The 18,179-nt window shown below is 45.4% G+C and overlaps 6 protein-coding genes across 6 annotated transcripts; 2 read left to right on the forward strand and 4 right to left on the reverse strand.

Annotated features, from left to right (window-relative positions):
• Nucleotides 1-1,930: 1,930 nt before the first annotated feature.
• On the reverse strand, nucleotides 1,931-3,448 carry GLAREA_09136 (MFS general substrate transporter; the record flags this gene model as incomplete). Its single annotated transcript, XM_008078097.1, has 3 exons — nucleotides 1,931-3,032; nucleotides 3,088-3,302; nucleotides 3,374-3,448. 3 exons carry the CDS (start codon nucleotides 3,446-3,448, stop codon nucleotides 1,931-1,933), a joined length of 1,392 nt encoding a protein of 463 aa, XP_008076288.1.
• A 941-nt stretch (nucleotides 3,449-4,389) lies between these two features.
• Nucleotides 4,390-6,102, reverse strand: GLAREA_09137 (Cytochrome P450; the record flags this gene model as incomplete). The annotated part of the gene is made up of 4 exons (XM_008078098.1): nucleotides 4,390-4,591; nucleotides 4,640-4,856; nucleotides 4,907-5,322; nucleotides 5,375-6,102. 4 exons carry the CDS (start codon nucleotides 6,100-6,102, stop codon nucleotides 4,390-4,392), a joined length of 1,563 nt encoding a protein of 520 aa, XP_008076289.1.
• A 2,318-nt stretch (nucleotides 6,103-8,420) lies between these two features.
• Nucleotides 8,421-10,262, reverse strand: GLAREA_09138 (F-box; the record flags this gene model as incomplete). The annotated part of the gene is made up of 1 exon (XM_008078099.1): nucleotides 8,421-10,262. The coding sequence occupies one exon, from the start codon at nucleotides 10,260-10,262 to the stop codon at nucleotides 8,421-8,423; it is 1,842 nt and encodes a 613-aa protein (XP_008076290.1).
• Nucleotides 10,263-10,794: 532 nt separating this feature from the next.
• On the forward strand, nucleotides 10,795-11,907 carry GLAREA_09139 (uncharacterized protein; the record flags this gene model as incomplete). Its single annotated transcript, XM_008078100.1, has 1 exon — nucleotides 10,795-11,907. One exon carries the CDS (start codon nucleotides 10,795-10,797, stop codon nucleotides 11,905-11,907), a length of 1,113 nt encoding a protein of 370 aa, XP_008076291.1.
• Nucleotides 11,908-12,759: 852 nt separating this feature from the next.
• GLAREA_09140 ((Trans)glycosidase) lies at nucleotides 12,760-14,817 on the forward strand (the record flags this gene model as incomplete). Its single annotated transcript, XM_008078101.1, has 3 exons — nucleotides 12,760-13,472; nucleotides 13,526-14,324; nucleotides 14,386-14,817. The coding sequence occupies 3 exons, from the start codon at nucleotides 12,760-12,762 to the stop codon at nucleotides 14,815-14,817; spliced, it is 1,944 nt and encodes a 647-aa protein (XP_008076292.1).
• Nucleotides 14,818-15,232: 415 nt separating this feature from the next.
• GLAREA_09141 (uncharacterized protein) lies at nucleotides 15,233-16,171 on the reverse strand (the record flags this gene model as incomplete). Its single annotated transcript, XM_008078102.1, has 2 exons — nucleotides 15,233-15,838; nucleotides 15,890-16,171. The coding sequence occupies 2 exons, from the start codon at nucleotides 16,169-16,171 to the stop codon at nucleotides 15,233-15,235; spliced, it is 888 nt and encodes a 295-aa protein (XP_008076293.1).
• Between the last annotated feature and the right edge of the window lie 2,008 nt (nucleotides 16,172-18,179).

Here is an 18,179-nt window from a genome sequence, read left to right on the forward strand (position 1 = left end):
TATGGCGTTTCTATGGCATCGATGGACGTAGGTTGCTTCTTAGAATTTACACTGAGCGATTTTCCTTTGGCATGCTTCTGTGTTCTACTTCATTCTTCGTTTCGTTGTATGAATGTGGTGAAAGATGGGATTTTTAGATTCTGTAGCCCAAAGGCGACAAAAACAAATGTGTAGACTGTATGCTCTTTGAAGTCCTCGTAGAGAAAGATCGTGTTTGGAATGGAAATAAAGCAGCAGCTGCTCATCTTGATTGTTGGAGTATCTGAGATGTGGATGGGGGCCAGAATGAAACACGTGATACTCACGCTAAGGATGTGACCCACTTGTGTAAAATATTCCTTCAAATTCTCGACCTCAAGCTTCCCTCTTCGTCAACACAAGATTTCGAACATCACGACCACCGCGCAAATGACGCGTTCGCGCCTTGAATCTTCAGATGCTTACGATTGAGCTTATACTGCAGCTCATCAGCCAGTGCTGGGACTCATTCGATCTGTTCTGTACCAAGGTAAGCTTCCCAATCTTTCTCTTCACTCCCCCACAATACTTTCATGATGAATTTTCGTGTCGCCCCTATCTTACCATGGACTATGTCCAAGATGGTGATGTACCTGTCTTTCCAAACGGACCATCTGATCGAAAGCTTTACTCCCTATTATCACCACGTTCGATGTTTTCGTTTGCGTGCATTGCTAATTTTGGGTTAGATAGGTTTTTTGTAAGTGCGAATTTTCTCTTCGAGGGTGGGACAGGAGGGAGGGCGAGATATCAAGATGATGAGAAAAACATATACTTTTATAAGTCGTCGGATTACCAATGACGAATAAACTGGTTCGATTACCTGAAATTGATGTCGAAATGATGGAAGTTTTGGTGGGAGATATTTGAAGGGCGTTGTGCTGATGCTCTACGGTCAGAATACACAGATGAAAGCTGCGATACTGCTCTGGTGACGAATAAAGGTATGTCACGAAACATTTCATTTATTGAATCGGACACTGCCTATGATGTCACAATCCATGCTAATGCTGAAGACCTTGTGTCGGATGCTGACAAAACTCGAGACTTTTCATCTTTCAACTGAGGCTCCTCAAATCTATACACTCTTGCATCTTCACAGTAGGAAGCAATTGCTAATTTGTTGTAGTGCTTATGTAGGTCCTACGGATTGCCGAAAATTGGAATATTGAGATCTCGCGTGGATGGCACGCCATTTCAACGCGTTACAGTAAATAGCCGATGGTAGCGTGCGTGGGATGGTCTACGGTAATGTGCCCTAACAGATTTGCGTGTTTTTTGAGCTTTCCAAGTGGCTAGCCCGATGAACCATTACTTTAGTTTAGTTATAGCTAGTCGTTCATCACTTATATCAATACGTTTATTATTTGTATCTTGAACTCTACAATTACTGCTTATGAAAGTGAAAGTGATTGACGCTAGCTTGCCTCATCTAGAACCAAATCTCTATTGAATACTAGATAAATAACAAACATATTCTAAATTGTCTTAATATTGTACCTACACTTCCATCACCTAATGATCTAAAAGATCGTAGGATCTATTATAAGATGTGAATTCTCACACTCCGCACCTCATCGTACGTAGCACCGACATTTAACATCTTCAACTGTAATATAACACTTCCCGCTCTAGTTCGAAGTTGTTCCTAGTGAAAATAGTGATTGTTACATACAAAATATGATAATTATCACATTAGCTTTATCACTCATATTTCGAATAAAATAAAGCCATGAATTTCGTATCTTTTATCTTTCATCTCTAAAGCAGAAAAATCTACATATCCATCTTTTATCCAATCCCATCAAATCCAAGATTATGCACACAATTTTTCCAAACCTCCTGACTTACTTTCTTACTATACACTCTCCCCTCCACCATAAACGCCATCCCAAGAAAAGCCAATCCCATTCTACAACTCCACCTCCACAATCTTCTTCCCCTTCCCCGGATCCTTCAGCCCGAAAAACACCACCATACTAACCCCCAACACGCCCATGCCCCCGATACTATACGCAACCTCGCGTCCAGCCCACCAATACACGCTTGTAAACAGCAAGGGTCCGACACCACGGCCAAATTGTCCCCAACTGCGTAGATTCCCAAGTTTAGCACCTCGTTCATCTTCGCCTGCTTCGAAGGAGCTGAGCGCGTTCAGACCTGTGACGACGGTCGCGGTCGTGACGGCCAAGAGCGTGGTCGCGAGGTAGAGACCTGCTTGTGTGTCTATGCGCGCAAGGAGGAAGAGAGCGAGGAGACAGGATACGACGCCTATACGGACAGATAGGAGTGGCGGGAGACGACGCGTGATTCCGCCTTGTAGGAGGGAAGCGATAAGTCCCATGTAGCCTAGGAGCCGGCCGTTGCGCGCGGAGGTGTAGCCGAAGAGGTCGAATGTCATGAACGGGAGGGAGAACTCCATGCCTGAGAAGAAGAGGATGAAGGTTAGGTGCGTGAGGTTTAGGAGGAAGTGGGAGTTGGTTCGCGTGAATGGCTTCGCGGGGGCTTTTGTGGTCCCGTTGGTTTTGATGGCGGGGTGGCCGTTGGTGGTGGTTTTGGTGTTTGAGGCTGCGAGTTTGGCGGAGGCTACTTTTGAGGGTAGGGTTTCTGGAAGACAGAAATAGAGGTACAACGTCTCTGTGACGATCAAGAATAATGAGAATCCAGCTGCGGTCGCAAATGGGTTTGCCTTGACGCTGCTGATTGTGCTTAACCACGCGCCCAAGGCAGGTCCGAATGTAAAACTGATGCTAAAACATATTCCTACTAATGCCATTGTCGCGCCTCGTTGTTTCTCATCTGAGATGTCTGTAGCTATGGCAATCGCAAGTTGAACGTTCCCCTCTGACAGTCCACCCACGATTCGGGATAGGAGAAATGTGCGGAAATCGGTAGCCATAACCCAGAGGAGGACACTGAGAATGTTACCAGTCATGCTGAAGAGGAGAGCAGTTCGGCGGCCATAGCGATCGGAGAGATGTCCGATTATGGGAGATGCGAAGGCTTGAAGGAGACTGCAACACAATTGTCAGCTACGAACTCATCATTTTCAGATTGGACCGTACGCACGAGAACAAACTCCCCAAAGCTCCTCCCAACAACACAATATCATATCTCGAATCAATTGGTCTTGAAAACGACGCTTTGTAGGCATTGAGGTACGAGAGGATATGCGCGAGGACAGATGGCGATTTTCTCGCAGACGAGAATTCGATGGGCGCTTCTTGGGATCTGTAGAATTCGAGAAGCGATGGGAAGAGCGGTAGGATAAATGTGAACGAGACCTGTGAACAGCGTTAGCAAAGCACTTTTGTTACTATCTTGCAGCCTGCAAAGCAGGAGGAATTGAACATACCAAATCCAACAACAAACTAATAAACACAACCCTCAAAACCTTCTTCCTCACAGCAGGTTCCACGGCTACAGCCATATTTTGTTTTGTCCCCTCGCTTTACGTCTCTCGTAGCTGGGTATAAAAGAAGACGTGCCCGCGTAAGACCAGCTTGCTTCTTCTAATCCCCGAAATCCAAGTACCCTCTCCAGAAATTCGTCTTGAAACAAATCGTTCGTTGACTATCAAAAAATAATACAAGAGAAACAGCTCGCAGGCAAGCGGGAAAGAAAGGACAACGTGTGTTATTTGAATGGGACCTAGAAGCGGTGGTGAACGATCATGTCGCCTCGGTGTTGTCGTTGCTTGATGACGAGCCGGCCCTAGACGTCGATCTCCGGCCCCACTTTGGTGCCAAGATGTACCTGGAGTTCTCGAATTCGCGGGCACTTTGGGCGCTAGTTAGAGCTTTTAGGATATAGTTTGATATAGCATTTGCGGGGAAATGTTAGTTGGGTGGAGGGAGATGGGAGTTGTGCCTCGGATTGTGTTTAAAGACAGTTTATATTGTTGATCTCTCAGAATATACAGAGGCAGAATTCTAGATTCTAGGCCACGCGGGTCATCCAGGGATTTTTCTTATTCGAGTTGCCGAGCTGTGATCTTATGCATCCGTAAGTCACGCCTTACAAGGGCTTAATTCTCAATCGAGAATCCCGAGATGTGGTTGACGAATCAAGTTCGTAAGAACAATTCGGGGGAAACAAGCTCGTGTCCTTTTGCATATTCGTATGCACGTTTCGAGTATCGGTGCTTACATATGGCTGCTTATGGAAAAGCATTTCTCGTATATTTCTGAGAAGTATCTTCATCGACAACAATGAGTTTGGATATTTCATCTCGTAAGAGGTAGGTCTAATTAACAAACTCAGTAACTCTACGATCCCCAACATGCACCGACTAATACCCAACATCCATACCCAAACGCCTTAAACCCAACACGATGCATTGTATCTCAATGATTCTCCTACAGATATGTCTCAAACAGGAATCAATCCAACCTTCGTTCCTGGTCGGACCATTGATGTGGCAGTCATCAATTCGGTCAGGATCGAATCGTCGCGCTTTTCGATGGCTTTGAAGGTTTGTAGTATACGGACAACACAGTAGGATGCTTCTGTCAACGCAAATTGTTGACCAATGCAGATCCTGGGTCCGCCATTGAATGGGAGGTAGTGCCATCTGTTTGACGTTAGTTTTATCTTTAATCAATAGTGGAATAATACACACCCAGGTCGAAGCGATTCCCAACGTTCTGGAATAAATTCAGGTGCATTTTCACCGAACAGATCTTCTCGTCTCTGCATCCCGTAGACAGAGTAAACCACAATTTGTCCCTTTTTAACGAATACTGGAGATTTCTCATCTGATCCACCTCCGACTGGAATTGTGGTATCTCGAACAGCGACCCGTGCATTTACAGGAACGATAGGATGTAGACGAAGAGCTGCATCATATTAGCAATAGCTTAAATGGGGTCAGGCTTATAGTAAATACCTTCGTTCAAAACCCATTGCATATATTTCAATGACTTAATCTGCTCAAAAGAAGGAGTCTCGTCTCCTAGACTTAACACCTCCGCTCTCAATTTCTCCCAGATTCTCGGCTCTCGAGCAAGATGATAAAAGAGATAACTGAGTAACCCTGCAGTGGTATCTCGACCAGCTAACAAAATATTGAGTAGTTCGTCTTGGATCTTCTTCTCAGGATATCCAGTTTTGGCGAGCTGTTCGAGGAAGACATATTTGTCATTGGTTTCGACTTCCAATTTTCCTTGCTTGAGGCTTTCTTGGTAGAGCTTGACCGCTTTCTGGACATATCCTTGAACATATTGATGGACGAACTTCTTGTCGCCGTCAAATGTTCGACCTTTTGTATATGGGAGGAACTTTGCAAGAACGCCGGCACGACCGCTATAAATCAGGTTTTAGTAAGTCAACTCAAAAGCTTTCTGGTAATAATTACACAATTCCAGCTCTCGCAGTAACAGCACCAAAAGCTTCACCAAATTCCTCTCCTCTCTGACTGTTGGGATCCGATTTGTCGAGCACATTTGTACTTTGCCCAAACAGGAAATCCGTGGCGGAATCCAGGGTCAGCTCGAAAAACAAATCTTGTAAATCGACAGTAGATCCGTCACGAGGTATTCTTGCCAAGAGTTTCTTTATATGGACCTCGAATGTCGCAATATCGCCAACTTGACTTCTCGTGAAGCTTGGTCGCAGGAGTGCTCTAGATGCTTCCCACTCGGGACCGTTTGTGGTGAAAATTCCATGACCGAAGATGGGTTCGAAAGCTCCTATACGGGTTTCTGGCAGTCCGAAATCCTTGAATTGTGTTGCCAAAACTGCTTTGACGTTTTCTGGCTCGATGGTTTGAATCAATCTCCTTCCTAGCATGAGCTGTGAGAAGGTGTGGCCTCCGACTCGTTTATATCTCTGTCGAATTTCCTCTAATAATCCTCCCTCTTGAGAGAACTTGACGTTTCGAAAGAAGAGATCCAACCCGAAAATTGGGTCTTTGTGAGGGTAACTCTTTGGCGGTTTACATCCATGGGTCTTGATGATCGAGAAGCGTCGGGAAGTTAATGCTAGCCATTTAGCAAAACTGAATAATAAGTAAATTCCGCCAAATGCAAGTACAACTTGAATAATCAAGCTGCCCTGCACTGCATTCTTCAGTTGGCTCAACATCATGCGTCGACGGTTGCACTGAAGAGGGAAGTAGAGCACGGCGGGTTGTCAGGTTCGTCTTATATCACAGCATTGGCATTTGGTGTGACGATGTTGGTGTAGCGGGAATTCATAGGATATCGGTGAATTGTCCTTGGCCGCCTTATGATGAGGGGCGAGACACGAGTTGGAGGCGTTGCCAACCCAACATTCCAAATGAATTCACAAGAGTAATATCCTGGCCGTGTAGGACATAAAATGCTACTCAATGTTAGAAAGAAACAAAGGAATGGCGTTTACAATGACTGGTTATTTTTTCGTAGTTGGTGTGTTACGGGCTTGGCATGAATCGCCGGTGTCCCCGATGAAACCTTGAAGTGAGGGGACGGGTCTTCAAAGTGCTCCCGCCATCCTCGGCAACAGCATCGTCGCATAAGATGGGGTTTGGTTATTTAGAATCGCATGTGCACTGAATTTCTGCTTGTTTCATTAAGGACATATATACTTGTATCGTGATAGACAGCTTTGAAAGTCGATAGCATCTCGTTAAGACGCTCAACTGCATTCACACATAACGGACGTTAATATCGAGAATGTTGATCTTTAGAGGCAAATCTTTGAGACGTTATTATACAATTCTGGAATGAGTGTGTTAGCTATTTGACAGGATAAAATGTTCATCCCGGCTCGAGCTTATTTCCTGATATCTCTTTGCTTTCCGAAGTGCCAGCATGCATTCACCGAAAAGCAAACAGGTCATAAGTGTGAAGCTGAGATAAAGCCTCGCCAGAAAATCCAACGATTCAACCGGAATTTCAGGTCAAATATTCTACAGACACTATATGATGCGACATCTACACTGACAAGTCCGAAGATCTCACTTATGACTTGTGTGACATGAGGTGTACCAACATGCAACAAGGGTGCACATGTGGCATAAACCTTACTGCTGCATCCAAATCTCGGCTCCAGGTTTTACACAGCGATACTGGGGTTGTTTCCACACGCTAGAACTTACAACCAGTTGGGTTCGTCGAGTCGTATAGGTTCTGATTCGGCCTCTCGCATTGTCTTGAGTTGGCCGTGTAGACTCGAGCAAATCAGGGCGAGGATCAGTTCAGACGCCAACGAAAGACGGCAAGATGGTCTGCTTCCTTTCACGTAACTTTTGATCACATTGTCAAAGAGCTGTCGAAAATGAAGCATGTCTGCTCACAAGTGTCATCCGGACAACAACATTCGCGATTGTAGATAAGCACGAGTGCAAAAAACAACAAAAAATCTCACACTAGTATGAATTATTTCGTTGTCGACTTCTAGTGCACGTACAGCACTATCAGTGACAGTGGAAATACCAGCCCCAGTGAGCTATAAACGGCTCATTGTTGAGGTGGGTCCACACCAAGAACTCGGCATACTTGACTTGGAAACGTCCTAGACTAAGCTTACCCAGTCGCCTTCTAACGATGTAGCAAACCAGGCGACCGGTGTCGAGAGTAGAATTGCACTGTAAGCAGCCCTTAAAACTTGACGTATCATGATAAGGAGCACCTGAGTACCAAGCCAAAAGTCAACAGGAGACATGGTGAACTGTAGGACCTTCCCGCTTGAAAGAAGTCATTCATGCCCAGCAAGACGCCTGATGGTTTAAGCTTATAGTTTGACGTAAGAAGCTGGCAATTAAGGAGGGTACTTACTAGTAATAGTGTCAAACAGATGTGAGTTCTGCGAGCCCATCATACTGGTCCGATCATACCGCGACAAGTGAACGGAAGCAGTAAAGCTGAGAAAACATCAAGAACTGCAGATTATCGATGCTCGACCAAAGCGAAGGCTCAATTTACAGGAAGAACTTTGCCGGCATGGAGCAAATCCAAGTATTTTACCGTGTGCGCTTTCCAGTTCGAGCAGAAACAAATCTTAGCAGCTCGGTTGGCGATCATTGGTTCTAGATCTTACTGTTGGGAGCTCTGCTAGTATAAGGAGGAAATATAGCCTACCTTATCGGCAAAACAAAGTTGCCTCTCAGTAGTAAGTAGCCTTGTTTAACCATGGAAACTTGACACTTGCTGCCAAGACTGTTAAAGTTGTATCTCGCAAGACAGGACGAGCTATGCACATCGCTACTTCTCAGATAATACTGATATCGGGCCAGTCACAGAATCATCTTCTGAGACAACTGAGCGATACCGGACATCGCGGCGGATCTAGTCGAGCGATTGATCAGCTTAAACGCCACGTTGAGGCCACTTTTGATCTGATTTTACAATTCTGATCTTGTAATGTTTGTGCGATCATCAAGTGCGTTGATATTCAGCTGTAGTAACTTCGTTCCAACATTAAGTAAAGTCATAGACTACAAGTGCCTGCGATCCACTTTCATCTTCTTTGAGCACGATAACCACCTCGTCATCAAACCCAACCCAGTGTTTTCGAGCAGTGAACTCTTCGTCAAGGCCAGAGCGGCTGATGATATTCATGCTAGGATCTGCGTCGACGACTTCTTGAGAGCCTTTCCGCTTCGGGAATTCATGGGCTGATGAAGATTTAACTACTGGCGACAGGTTTTGGCGAATTTGCACGCTTCGGTCGCGACGCTGATCCCTGGGTAATCTTGAGTCCTTCCGGGATCGAGTTGAAGAGGAAAAGCCACCCTCCAGACTCCAGACTCGCAATTCATTTCCGCGAGTACTCACACTTACTGCCTTCCCTCTAGATGTGATTTCGGCAGAAGAGACAGAAGACGTATGACCCCAGAGCTTGGTACCTTCGGAAAGGCTAAGATCTGACGAGGTCGACGTACACAGATAAAGTGAGAGTGTGTTATCTGGATGTGTAGCAAGAATATACGGGTGAGCATATGACAAACTCGTCGATGGAGTTACGGTACTCCCCACTGATGCTCTCGATTGACGAGGTGGAAGCGGCGAAGATGCACCAGATGATGTTGGTGATGAGATTAACGGTGTCGGAAGAATGGACGAGAATCCTTGAGGAAGTGCAGAGGTAAGACGAGACGACGTCATTAGACCCGTTGAGGGAGAAAGATGTAACTCTTGTAAGCCTACAGTGTAGCCGGAGAAGTAAGTTGGGAGAGAATAAGCTATACTCCCGATGATGGTTGATGGGGTGAGACGAATAGAAAGCGACACGGGCGGCCAGCAAGTATGTGACTTGAGGGAGGCAAGTAACCGAGGCGCCGGCTCATCCCCTTGCTCTGCTGCCTCATTTACCCCAACACTAGGCAGTGTGGCTACCTCAGGAGATTCATCCAATGAACTTAAATCGTGGATACCAAAAGAGGTTGCAGCAGAGGAATCACTTGCTGGCTCCTCTTTAACACGTGTTGTATCGCGGTCGAAGGTGTAGAGGGAGAGAATCTGCGAATCTGTGATAGTAAGAATATAGGGGCTCGCGTAAGCGATGGCGCTCAACAGTCCGTTACTACTTTTTGGATGGTAGTATCGCTTCATTATAGCGCTACTTGCGATATCAAGTTGCCATGTACCCCATGAACCATCTTCAAAGCCGATTGCAACCCCGAGTTGTTGGTGATCATCGTCTTCGTCCACTGCAATACAGCTAGGTAAGCTGTGACCTTCGAGTCCACAGAAGGTGACCAGCTCTTTCGTTTTCAGATTCCAGACTCGAAGACCGTCTTCACCATCAGCCGTGATCACGAATCCTTCTGCTAGCTTGACAAGCATTCCAGCCTCCTTTCTTCGATCGCGTACCCTGATCTCCTGTACTTCGCAGGCACCAATGCTCCAATTATGTCTCAACTTGTACTGCTTCTTCCAATCTGTTCTCTCCCCGTCTTTCCGATTGATCAACGTATTATCATCCAGCCACTTGCTCCTACGACTAGAGAACCTCAAAGCGTCATCGTACTCGGCAGTTGGGGCGCTTTTGATGCCTGGAATCCTCAAAGCTCTAGGCAGAACAAATCTGGAATAATATAACGACTTCCATATCTGAGAATCAGAAGTCAAGCTATAGAAGCGATGCGAGATAGTTTGACAAAGAAGCAGGCTTTCGATTGGGAGATGATGCAGGATGCGAATGAGAAGCTCGGATGAAAGGGCTGAAAGGTAATCGTTCGGTGGATATATACGCGCTCTCTTCGCTATGGTAGTCACATCCTCTGTGTTTGTATTCGACCGTCGACGTTTAGTTACCATTTTGAGGTGGCGACGTGGTTGTTGCTGTTAGGAAATATGTCGAAAGAGAAGTCGAACATACAAACTCCAGTTAGGCTATCTTATCGCCGAAAACAGCTAACAGCAACTCCCCCAGACCCACTTATTCAAGCCGAGCTCGCGGAGCACAAAATAAGTGGCAGTCGAACTAGAAGAGTTCTTCGACTAAGTTGACGAAATATCGTAATTTAGTGGATTAACTTAGAACATTATACCTTTCGTCAACTGTTTTAAGTAAATAAGACTTTTTAAGCTCTGTTCGAAGTCAACTTATTAACTAGTTTAAGATTTACGGGTAGGTGACTGCCACTCATTTTGTCCTCCGCGAGCCGAGGCTACTGTCACGTTCAATACCAGCCTCCTCCAAATCGCTTCAACTTGACATCCAAAGAACAGCAAACACCATCGAAGCAGCGACAACGACCCCGGATACCGCATCAGTCCACATCTGTCCATATTTAGCTAGAACAACTCCTTCTCCTCCGAGGCCTCTGCGCCATCCTGTACCGTCGCAATGGCGGACCATAAGCCCCTCTCCTCGAAGCTTCCCCACGCCCTCACACTCCCGCCCAAATGGCTATCACTTTATGGCAACTTCATCACGACGCATCAGTCTTCAGTAACCCAGATTGAGTCTGCGCTACGCTCATTAACATACATTATACCCGGTCGATTTCGCGATGCAGAACTCGCGTCAGAATCTCTACATTCCTCCATTCAACTCCTCTCGATGTACCACGATACGCTTCTCACGCGCGCGATCAGCAAACTACCTGGTATGCCTAAACACCAGAGTCCCCATAACCGATATACGAAGTTCTGGATTCAAAAAAGCAAATTCTATAGACGAGTTGCGACACTTTTATCTATAGTTCAATATACTGAGCTATTGTGGGAAATGACCGCCAAACGGAAAGGAGAAAGAATACGCTGGCGTGTTGTAGTGGTATTAGAGGTTGTGAAAGCTATATGTCGACTTTTTTTGTTGAAGATAACCAACTTGCGACCGCTCGTTACACCCGCGCTGCCTGAGCGAGAAGTCATCGCGGAAGAGGAACCTGTACCCGAGATTGAAGACGAGGAGGCTCAGCTCGAGGCTGAGTTAGAAGGCCGTTCGCCATCACCGCAAAGAAAAGAATATAGAATGAAACGCACAGGTCTGAGTCTACCTGATATTCCTAACCCTGGGGATATATCATCATATCTTCTCTCAAAGGTCCTCACTGCAGACGATATCAAAGCACCATCTGCGTTACTGAATAAAGTCAGTGGGTCGGCCCAGCTTGCTGAGGTATTACACATCATTCAACCGGTCGTTTATGCGATAGCTATGTCTCGCAGTCGGGACAAGAAAGATTGGCAGCCTTGGTTGCTTGGCTTAAGCATAGAATATGCCGCGCGCCAGCTACGGAAAGATGGTTTACGAACGACGCCGCTCGAGAAGGAGCAGTGGAATAAGAGAGGTTGGGCTATGGGATGGTGGGCGATGAGAGGAGCGTTCTACGAAAATGTAACGAAAGGATTTTTGCATAGTACGAGCCAGAGGCTGCCTGGGTTGATCAGTGGTGTTCTTGATGATTACTTATATCTGTGGGATGGATATTATTTTAGCACTTCTTCGAACTAATTGTAATGATATATGTACTGCTCTCAAGCCCGTCTTCACCAGCAGCTATGACACCTCTAAGTTCGAAGATAGAACATAATGAAGAAAGACCCACGGAGTAAGTCTTCATTCCAACATCGGCCACGATTGGTGGCGACGGTTCAGCTACGCGTACCTCGTAAATACAACATTCTAACCTTGAAATTTAACAGGACCCATTCTGCTCCCCGCTCCTTTCATGTCAATCTTGAGGTTGTCAAAGTTCACACTTCCCCGCTTCCCCGCTTTCTCAGCCGTCGATGATTTCTCCTTGTAGACCTTACGAGCGGTGCTACCAATAAGAATCTCGTCCGGTGGATTCGAAAGAGAGGTTATTATTTTCCCGTGGAACATGTGCCGGACCGAAGCATTTTCCCCGCGCCCGTTCATTACCTTAAGCGACTTAAGGTTTCTCCTCGATCTGATCCCGCAACTGCATGTCAAAATTACCGGGTCGTCCTGCATATGACATGCGCTTCAATCAGAGGCTTCGAATAAATGGATATTAGACGACGTACATACAAAGCTACGGCAATAGAGTGACGCCATATAGCCTCGTATATTTACTACTCATGCTGGTACCTGGATCTTTTCTTTTGAGACTGCGATTTCCTTCGAGCGGCTATGAGTGGAGGTTGATGATCACAACAAAACCCCTCGCCCCAAGGACCCGGCGATTGAGCCGATTAGTTGAACTTAAGATGTGACGCTGGCGACGATTGAGCCGCCTCGCTCGAGTCAAGATATGATAGGAGATTTTTTGGAGTATATATATATTGTCCCTTGCACACGGTGGATCGATGTACTCCAGCGACACACCTCAACTTCATCAACATGTTTAGGCAATTTGGTACTCTACTGTTGTCGGCAATTGCTGTTAGTGCAATTGACATTCATGTCTCTAGCACAGGCGGCAATGCCTCCTCACCTCACATGTACGGTCTTATGTTCGAAGATATCAACCACTCCGGGGATGGAGGTATCTATGCCGAGCTAATTCAAAACCGAGCATTTCAGGGAAGCGTTCCGTTCCCTTCAACAATATACCCTTGGGAACCAGTCGGAGGTGCTGTGCTTGCTCTCCAAAACACCTCGGTTCCATTATCAAAGGCATTGCCCACATCTATCAATGTCTCAGGAAAGGGCAAGATTGGAATCTCCAATCCTGGGTGGTGGGGTATTGATGTCAAGAAACAAAAGTACACTGGTAGTTTCTGGACAATGGGAGCGTACAAAGGGAAATTCAGCCTCAGTCTACACTCTAATCTCACCCATCAAGTTTTCGCCAATACCGTGCTCCCATCCAAATCGAAGTCTGGAAAATGGACAGAGCACACTTTCGAACTAGAGCCACGCGAAGCGGCACCCAACAGCAACAATACCTTTACAATACAGTTTGACTGTTCTGGGGAGTCTATCAACTTCAATCTCATCAGTTTGTTTCCACCAACATACAAGAATCGACCGAACGGGAATCGACCTGAGTTGATGGAGGCATTGAAAGCGCTCAATCCTACATTCTTGCGTATGCCTGGAGGAAACAATCTGTAAGTTTTTCTGCCGTGATAAATGGAAGTGGCTCAGCTGCTAATATGAGTAGTGAGGGCGATGTATCCCGATATCCATGGAGATGGAACGAAACGCTAGGCCCTCTCAAGGATCGTCCAGGACGACCAGGAACGTGGTCTTACCAAAATACCGACGGCCTCGGACTTCTCGAATACTTCCATTGGTGCGAAGACCTTGAAGTCGAGCCGATCTTGGGAGTTTGGGCTGGAATGTTCCTCGGAACCGAAGAGGGCCATATTCTCTCCGCTGAGGCTTTGGCCCCATGGGTCCAAGACACTTTGAACGAGCTTGAATTCATTCTTGGCGATGTAAACACAACCTACGGTGCTCTTCGTGCCTCCCTTGGCCACCCAGAGCCTTTCTACCTTAGATATGTCGAAGTTGGCAATGAGGACAATCTCAACAACGGTGGACCATCCTACAGTAACTACCGTTTCCCGATGTTTTACAATGCTATTACCGCCGCATACCCAAATTTGACCATCATCTCTTCGACTGGAGACTTTACTGCGCTCGGCGGATCTGGTTCATCCGCATCGTGGACTGATTACCACATTTATTCTCGTCCAGATAATTTAGTATCACGATTCGGACAGTTCGACAAAGTTTCTCGTGAGCACAAAACAGTCGTCGGCGAATATGCTGTTATCCAGGAAAACAAGAAAAATGTTTCAGCTGTGGAGTGGGACCTTCCTAAGTATAAAAATCCTGTGTGGTCAGGTGCTGTAGCGGAAGCTGTCTGGACCATGGGTGCTGAAAGGAATGGTGATGCCGTTATGGGTTTGGCTTATGCGCCTGGATTCCAGAACTTGAATTCATACCAGTGGGCTGTAAGTATCTTTTCCCCTTCTTGAATTGTGTATTAAAAACTGACATGATTGTGACTAATAGCCTGATCTCATCTCTTTTACTGCCAATCCAGCACAAACCGTACTCTCGGTCTCATACAGAGTGATTGAGCTCTTCGGGAGCAACACCCACAAAGAAACCGTACCTGCAGTCTCGAATTCTAGTTTCGGTCCCGCATATTGGGTTGCAGGGACCAATGGCCCATCCAAATATGTTTTCAAAACTGCGATCTACAATTCTACAGCAAACGTTCCGTTCAATGTAAAGTTTGATGGTATTGCTGCAGGAACGAAGGGCAAGCTGACGGTTCTGAGCGCCCCTGATGGATTGAGTGTCAATGCTCTGAACAAAGAAGATGGCACCGGTGTTGTGGTGGAGACCACCGAGAAGCGAGTGCAAGACTTGACTGCTAAGGATGGGGGAGTCTTTGGGTTTGAGCTCGCAAATTACGAGGTTGCTGTTCTGACAACCTAATCGCGAGTTGCCGGGAGGTTGTGTAGATAAAACGAATAATATGACTAGACTGTAAAAATTAAATGTTCTTGGTGGGAATTTCAATAGATGTTGACGATTTGTGAGAGTAAACTCAAATTTTCTAAGCTGCGATAAATGCTTGCCACGCACACTCAACTGTCTGGTGCTAAATCTATATTATTCTAGTCTATTTGGTCATTTTTCATTTTGTGACCCCTTGATAAAAGATATCATAAGTTGCCTTTTATCTATCTCCCATTGCAGACAACACTGAACCCCATACTCGAATCAGAGCGATCGCTCGTTGGCTGTATACATGATCTCTCTACACATCGAACCACCGGTATATCCCTATGTCTCTTACTTAGACCTCACCACTCCCAAGGGCGCCGAGCTGTATCTCATTCCTTCCACGTCATCTCTTATTTTCACGTGTACTTGCTTTAACTTCCTCGCCTGCCACATCACTCTCCACTGGTGTCTCTCTCGCCATTCTTTCTCTCGCTTGCTTCCTCTCCTCAAGAGCTTGGTAAGCACGACTCTCCGCCAATCGTTGATGCAACTTCTTAACTTTCATCTCAAAATTCTCATCAATTACGGAAACTGTGACACCCCTCGTCCTCCCACTGATCTTAGATACCTCCACATTGTCCATGATTCTCATGTCCTTGTCACCCTTGCAATTATCACTTAGCTTTTCAGCATAGCCCTCCCAATCCCTATAATCTTCCCACGTATCGAAAAACTTCTTCTCCTCCACCTTCATCTCCTGCTTCACATCCTTGCCTATATTCTCGAACATCTCTTCGACTTCTGCGACATGTTTCTTGGCTTTAAGCTGGACTATAACATTGGTTTTCTCCCGCTCGAATCTAGCAGAATCTCTAAGCGCTTGTTGTGCGCTCAAAGATTCTAGCTTGGCCTCGCTGGCTAATTTACTGGCATCGATAGCTGTCTTGGCCGCATCTATCGCGATGATTTCTGCTTTGAGAGATCGTAACGTCAGGGCTGTGAGATAATCCTAACATCCGGTTAACAAGTTGCAAGATGCTCCATGGAGTCTGTTTAATACCTCATTTTCTTCAGGCGAAGACCCGGGAGTGAAGGCAGGATCGGTGTCTGCGGTTGTTGTGCGGGACAGACTTGGACATTGTGAGAGTGTCGGTTCGCCTTTGAGAGACGGACTTTTGGGAATAGAGATCGGATAACGGATTTTGGAAGATCCTCTGGGAGTTGGTGACGGTTTTCTTTCGGTGGCCAAATGAGCATTGTGAAGCAAAGTGAGATTTTGTAGGCTGATGGAATCCGTTCTTGTTGGCCATACACTGGTCTTCGACGCATGTGTGTCCCCCATATTGGATGATTTAAATCAGATCTGATTCAAATGCTCAAGCCCAAAAATGGTTCTGTGAGTGCATTCGAAAAATTAACGTCCCTTCGTGCCATAATATATTGCAGTCGACGCGTCGCGACGATGCCAGAGCAAAAGGCGTGTTTTGTACCGTTTTGTATGTTGAATTTCATATTCACTGTCATAATAACAGGTTCCCATCTTCCGGGAACTTGGATTCCCGAAATAAGGTGTGATATGCCAAGCTTTTACCTGTTCACCTATTCACCTATCCGCCTTTGGGAAAGTCACTACACGATATATTTTGAGCAACTGAGCGGCTATCGCCATAAACAAAATAGGTCGCAGTCGAAACACGGTCTTTTCTCGATTAGCTTGACACATTATCATACATTCCGTTAATATTGCTGTTAAGTATCACTCTAAACTCTAATCGAGAACAATTTTTTTAGTCTAAAGATCAGGTGGACACTTGTCTTGTCTTCCGTGAGCCTCCTTGAGATGATGATTCAAAAGGCATAATATAAAGCTGGTAAGTAAGTATAATACAGATTTACTTCAAAAGGCTACCAAGGTAGTAACGACTTCTTTTGTATCATCGACGAAATATTCGATATTTCATCAATCGTCCTCAGTAGATGTCGTCTTTCGACTATCGCTTGTTTTGTGCGACGCGTGTGGGTATAACAACTGACTTTTTCTACCAGAAAACCATCCCAGAAATTCAGCAACCTCATTTTAGCTCTGTTTATCACTACGTTATACCATCATCGCTGAAGGTCGTAACGACCTGTTACCACAGATGATCTGCTAGCGTACGACTAAGTTGTTTTGAGGAAGGAGTTTTGAAGGCTAAAACCAGCCGTCTGCTTTGAAAGATGAACGAACAGTTAGAATCTGGAGATACAGGAGATAAAGATGATGTCGATCTGTTTCCTCAAATTAAATCACAAACCCTGACTCTTGAGTCAATATTAGTATTTTGGTATTTCTTCACAACCTCTATTGCTGTCTGAGTTGACTAAAAATTATAAGATCAACCGATTGCACCTGAATTGGCTATCTATTTCGTGACCTTACGGACCCACGACCGCCAGGTGTAAAGATTTAAACAAGTCTTGTTATTAAAAATAGAATAGACTCGCATGTTTGCCGTACACACATGCAACTGATCTTCTCCTTGAAAGTAACTATTTGAAGTTTTTATAATGAAGTAAGTCACTTCTACTACTCGCATGCTTCTAGAACGTCAGTTTTCTCGAACTTTGACACTTTCCTCTTCACTTTCAATCAACTCCAAACAAGCATCAATCAATGGAAAATGACTGTTTTCTGTTGCCATCACTGCGAGAATGAATTCGGGTTTTCTGCACTTCTTCCAAATTGAATCTACTCTTTTATTTTGAAACGACGTCATGTATTTTTCGAGTTCTTCGAACATGGACTGTTGCCTCATGAAACTCGCTTAGGGCCAAAGAAGTTCATTGAATGAGTACTTCAGTTCATTTGGCTCTGCAGTTCCAGTTCATCCACCTCTTTACGCTTCTTATGTCAACATACTTACAAGTACAATGCTAATGGACAAGTCCAAATAACAGAAGTAAGAAATTCTCAACACCTTAGGGGATAAGGGAGTAATCTGGGTCTTAGAGCCAATGCTCAAACTCAAGGCAGACAACTTTCCAAGATTTGTCCAAGGTAGCTAGAGAATTCTCAACGCTTTGCATGCGGAATAACTCTCTCAACTTCCGTGCAATTGAGGAATGCCAAATGCCAATTAGTGCATTTCCCTGCAGAAAGTCGGTAAACTCAGCCTCAGAATTTCACTACGTACCAATGCCATGGGTGTGCAGCTTAGCTGCGGCTGATGACTCTCTTTTTACTCGTCTGATATACGAGATAAGGTACGATAGCGTTCAAGCATTAGATGTGGAGACTTTTATTAATAAAGGTTCTGGAAACTCGGTCTAGAATTAGAACTTAGTCATGGAAGTCACGTACTTCTCGTTCC

This window comes from Glarea lozoyensis (assembly GCF_000409485.1).
Source record: "Glarea lozoyensis ATCC 20868 chromosome Unknown GLAREA1, whole genome shotgun sequence".
In the NCBI taxonomy this organism is placed as follows: Eukaryota; Fungi; Ascomycota; class Leotiomycetes; order Helotiales; family Helotiaceae; genus Glarea; species Glarea lozoyensis.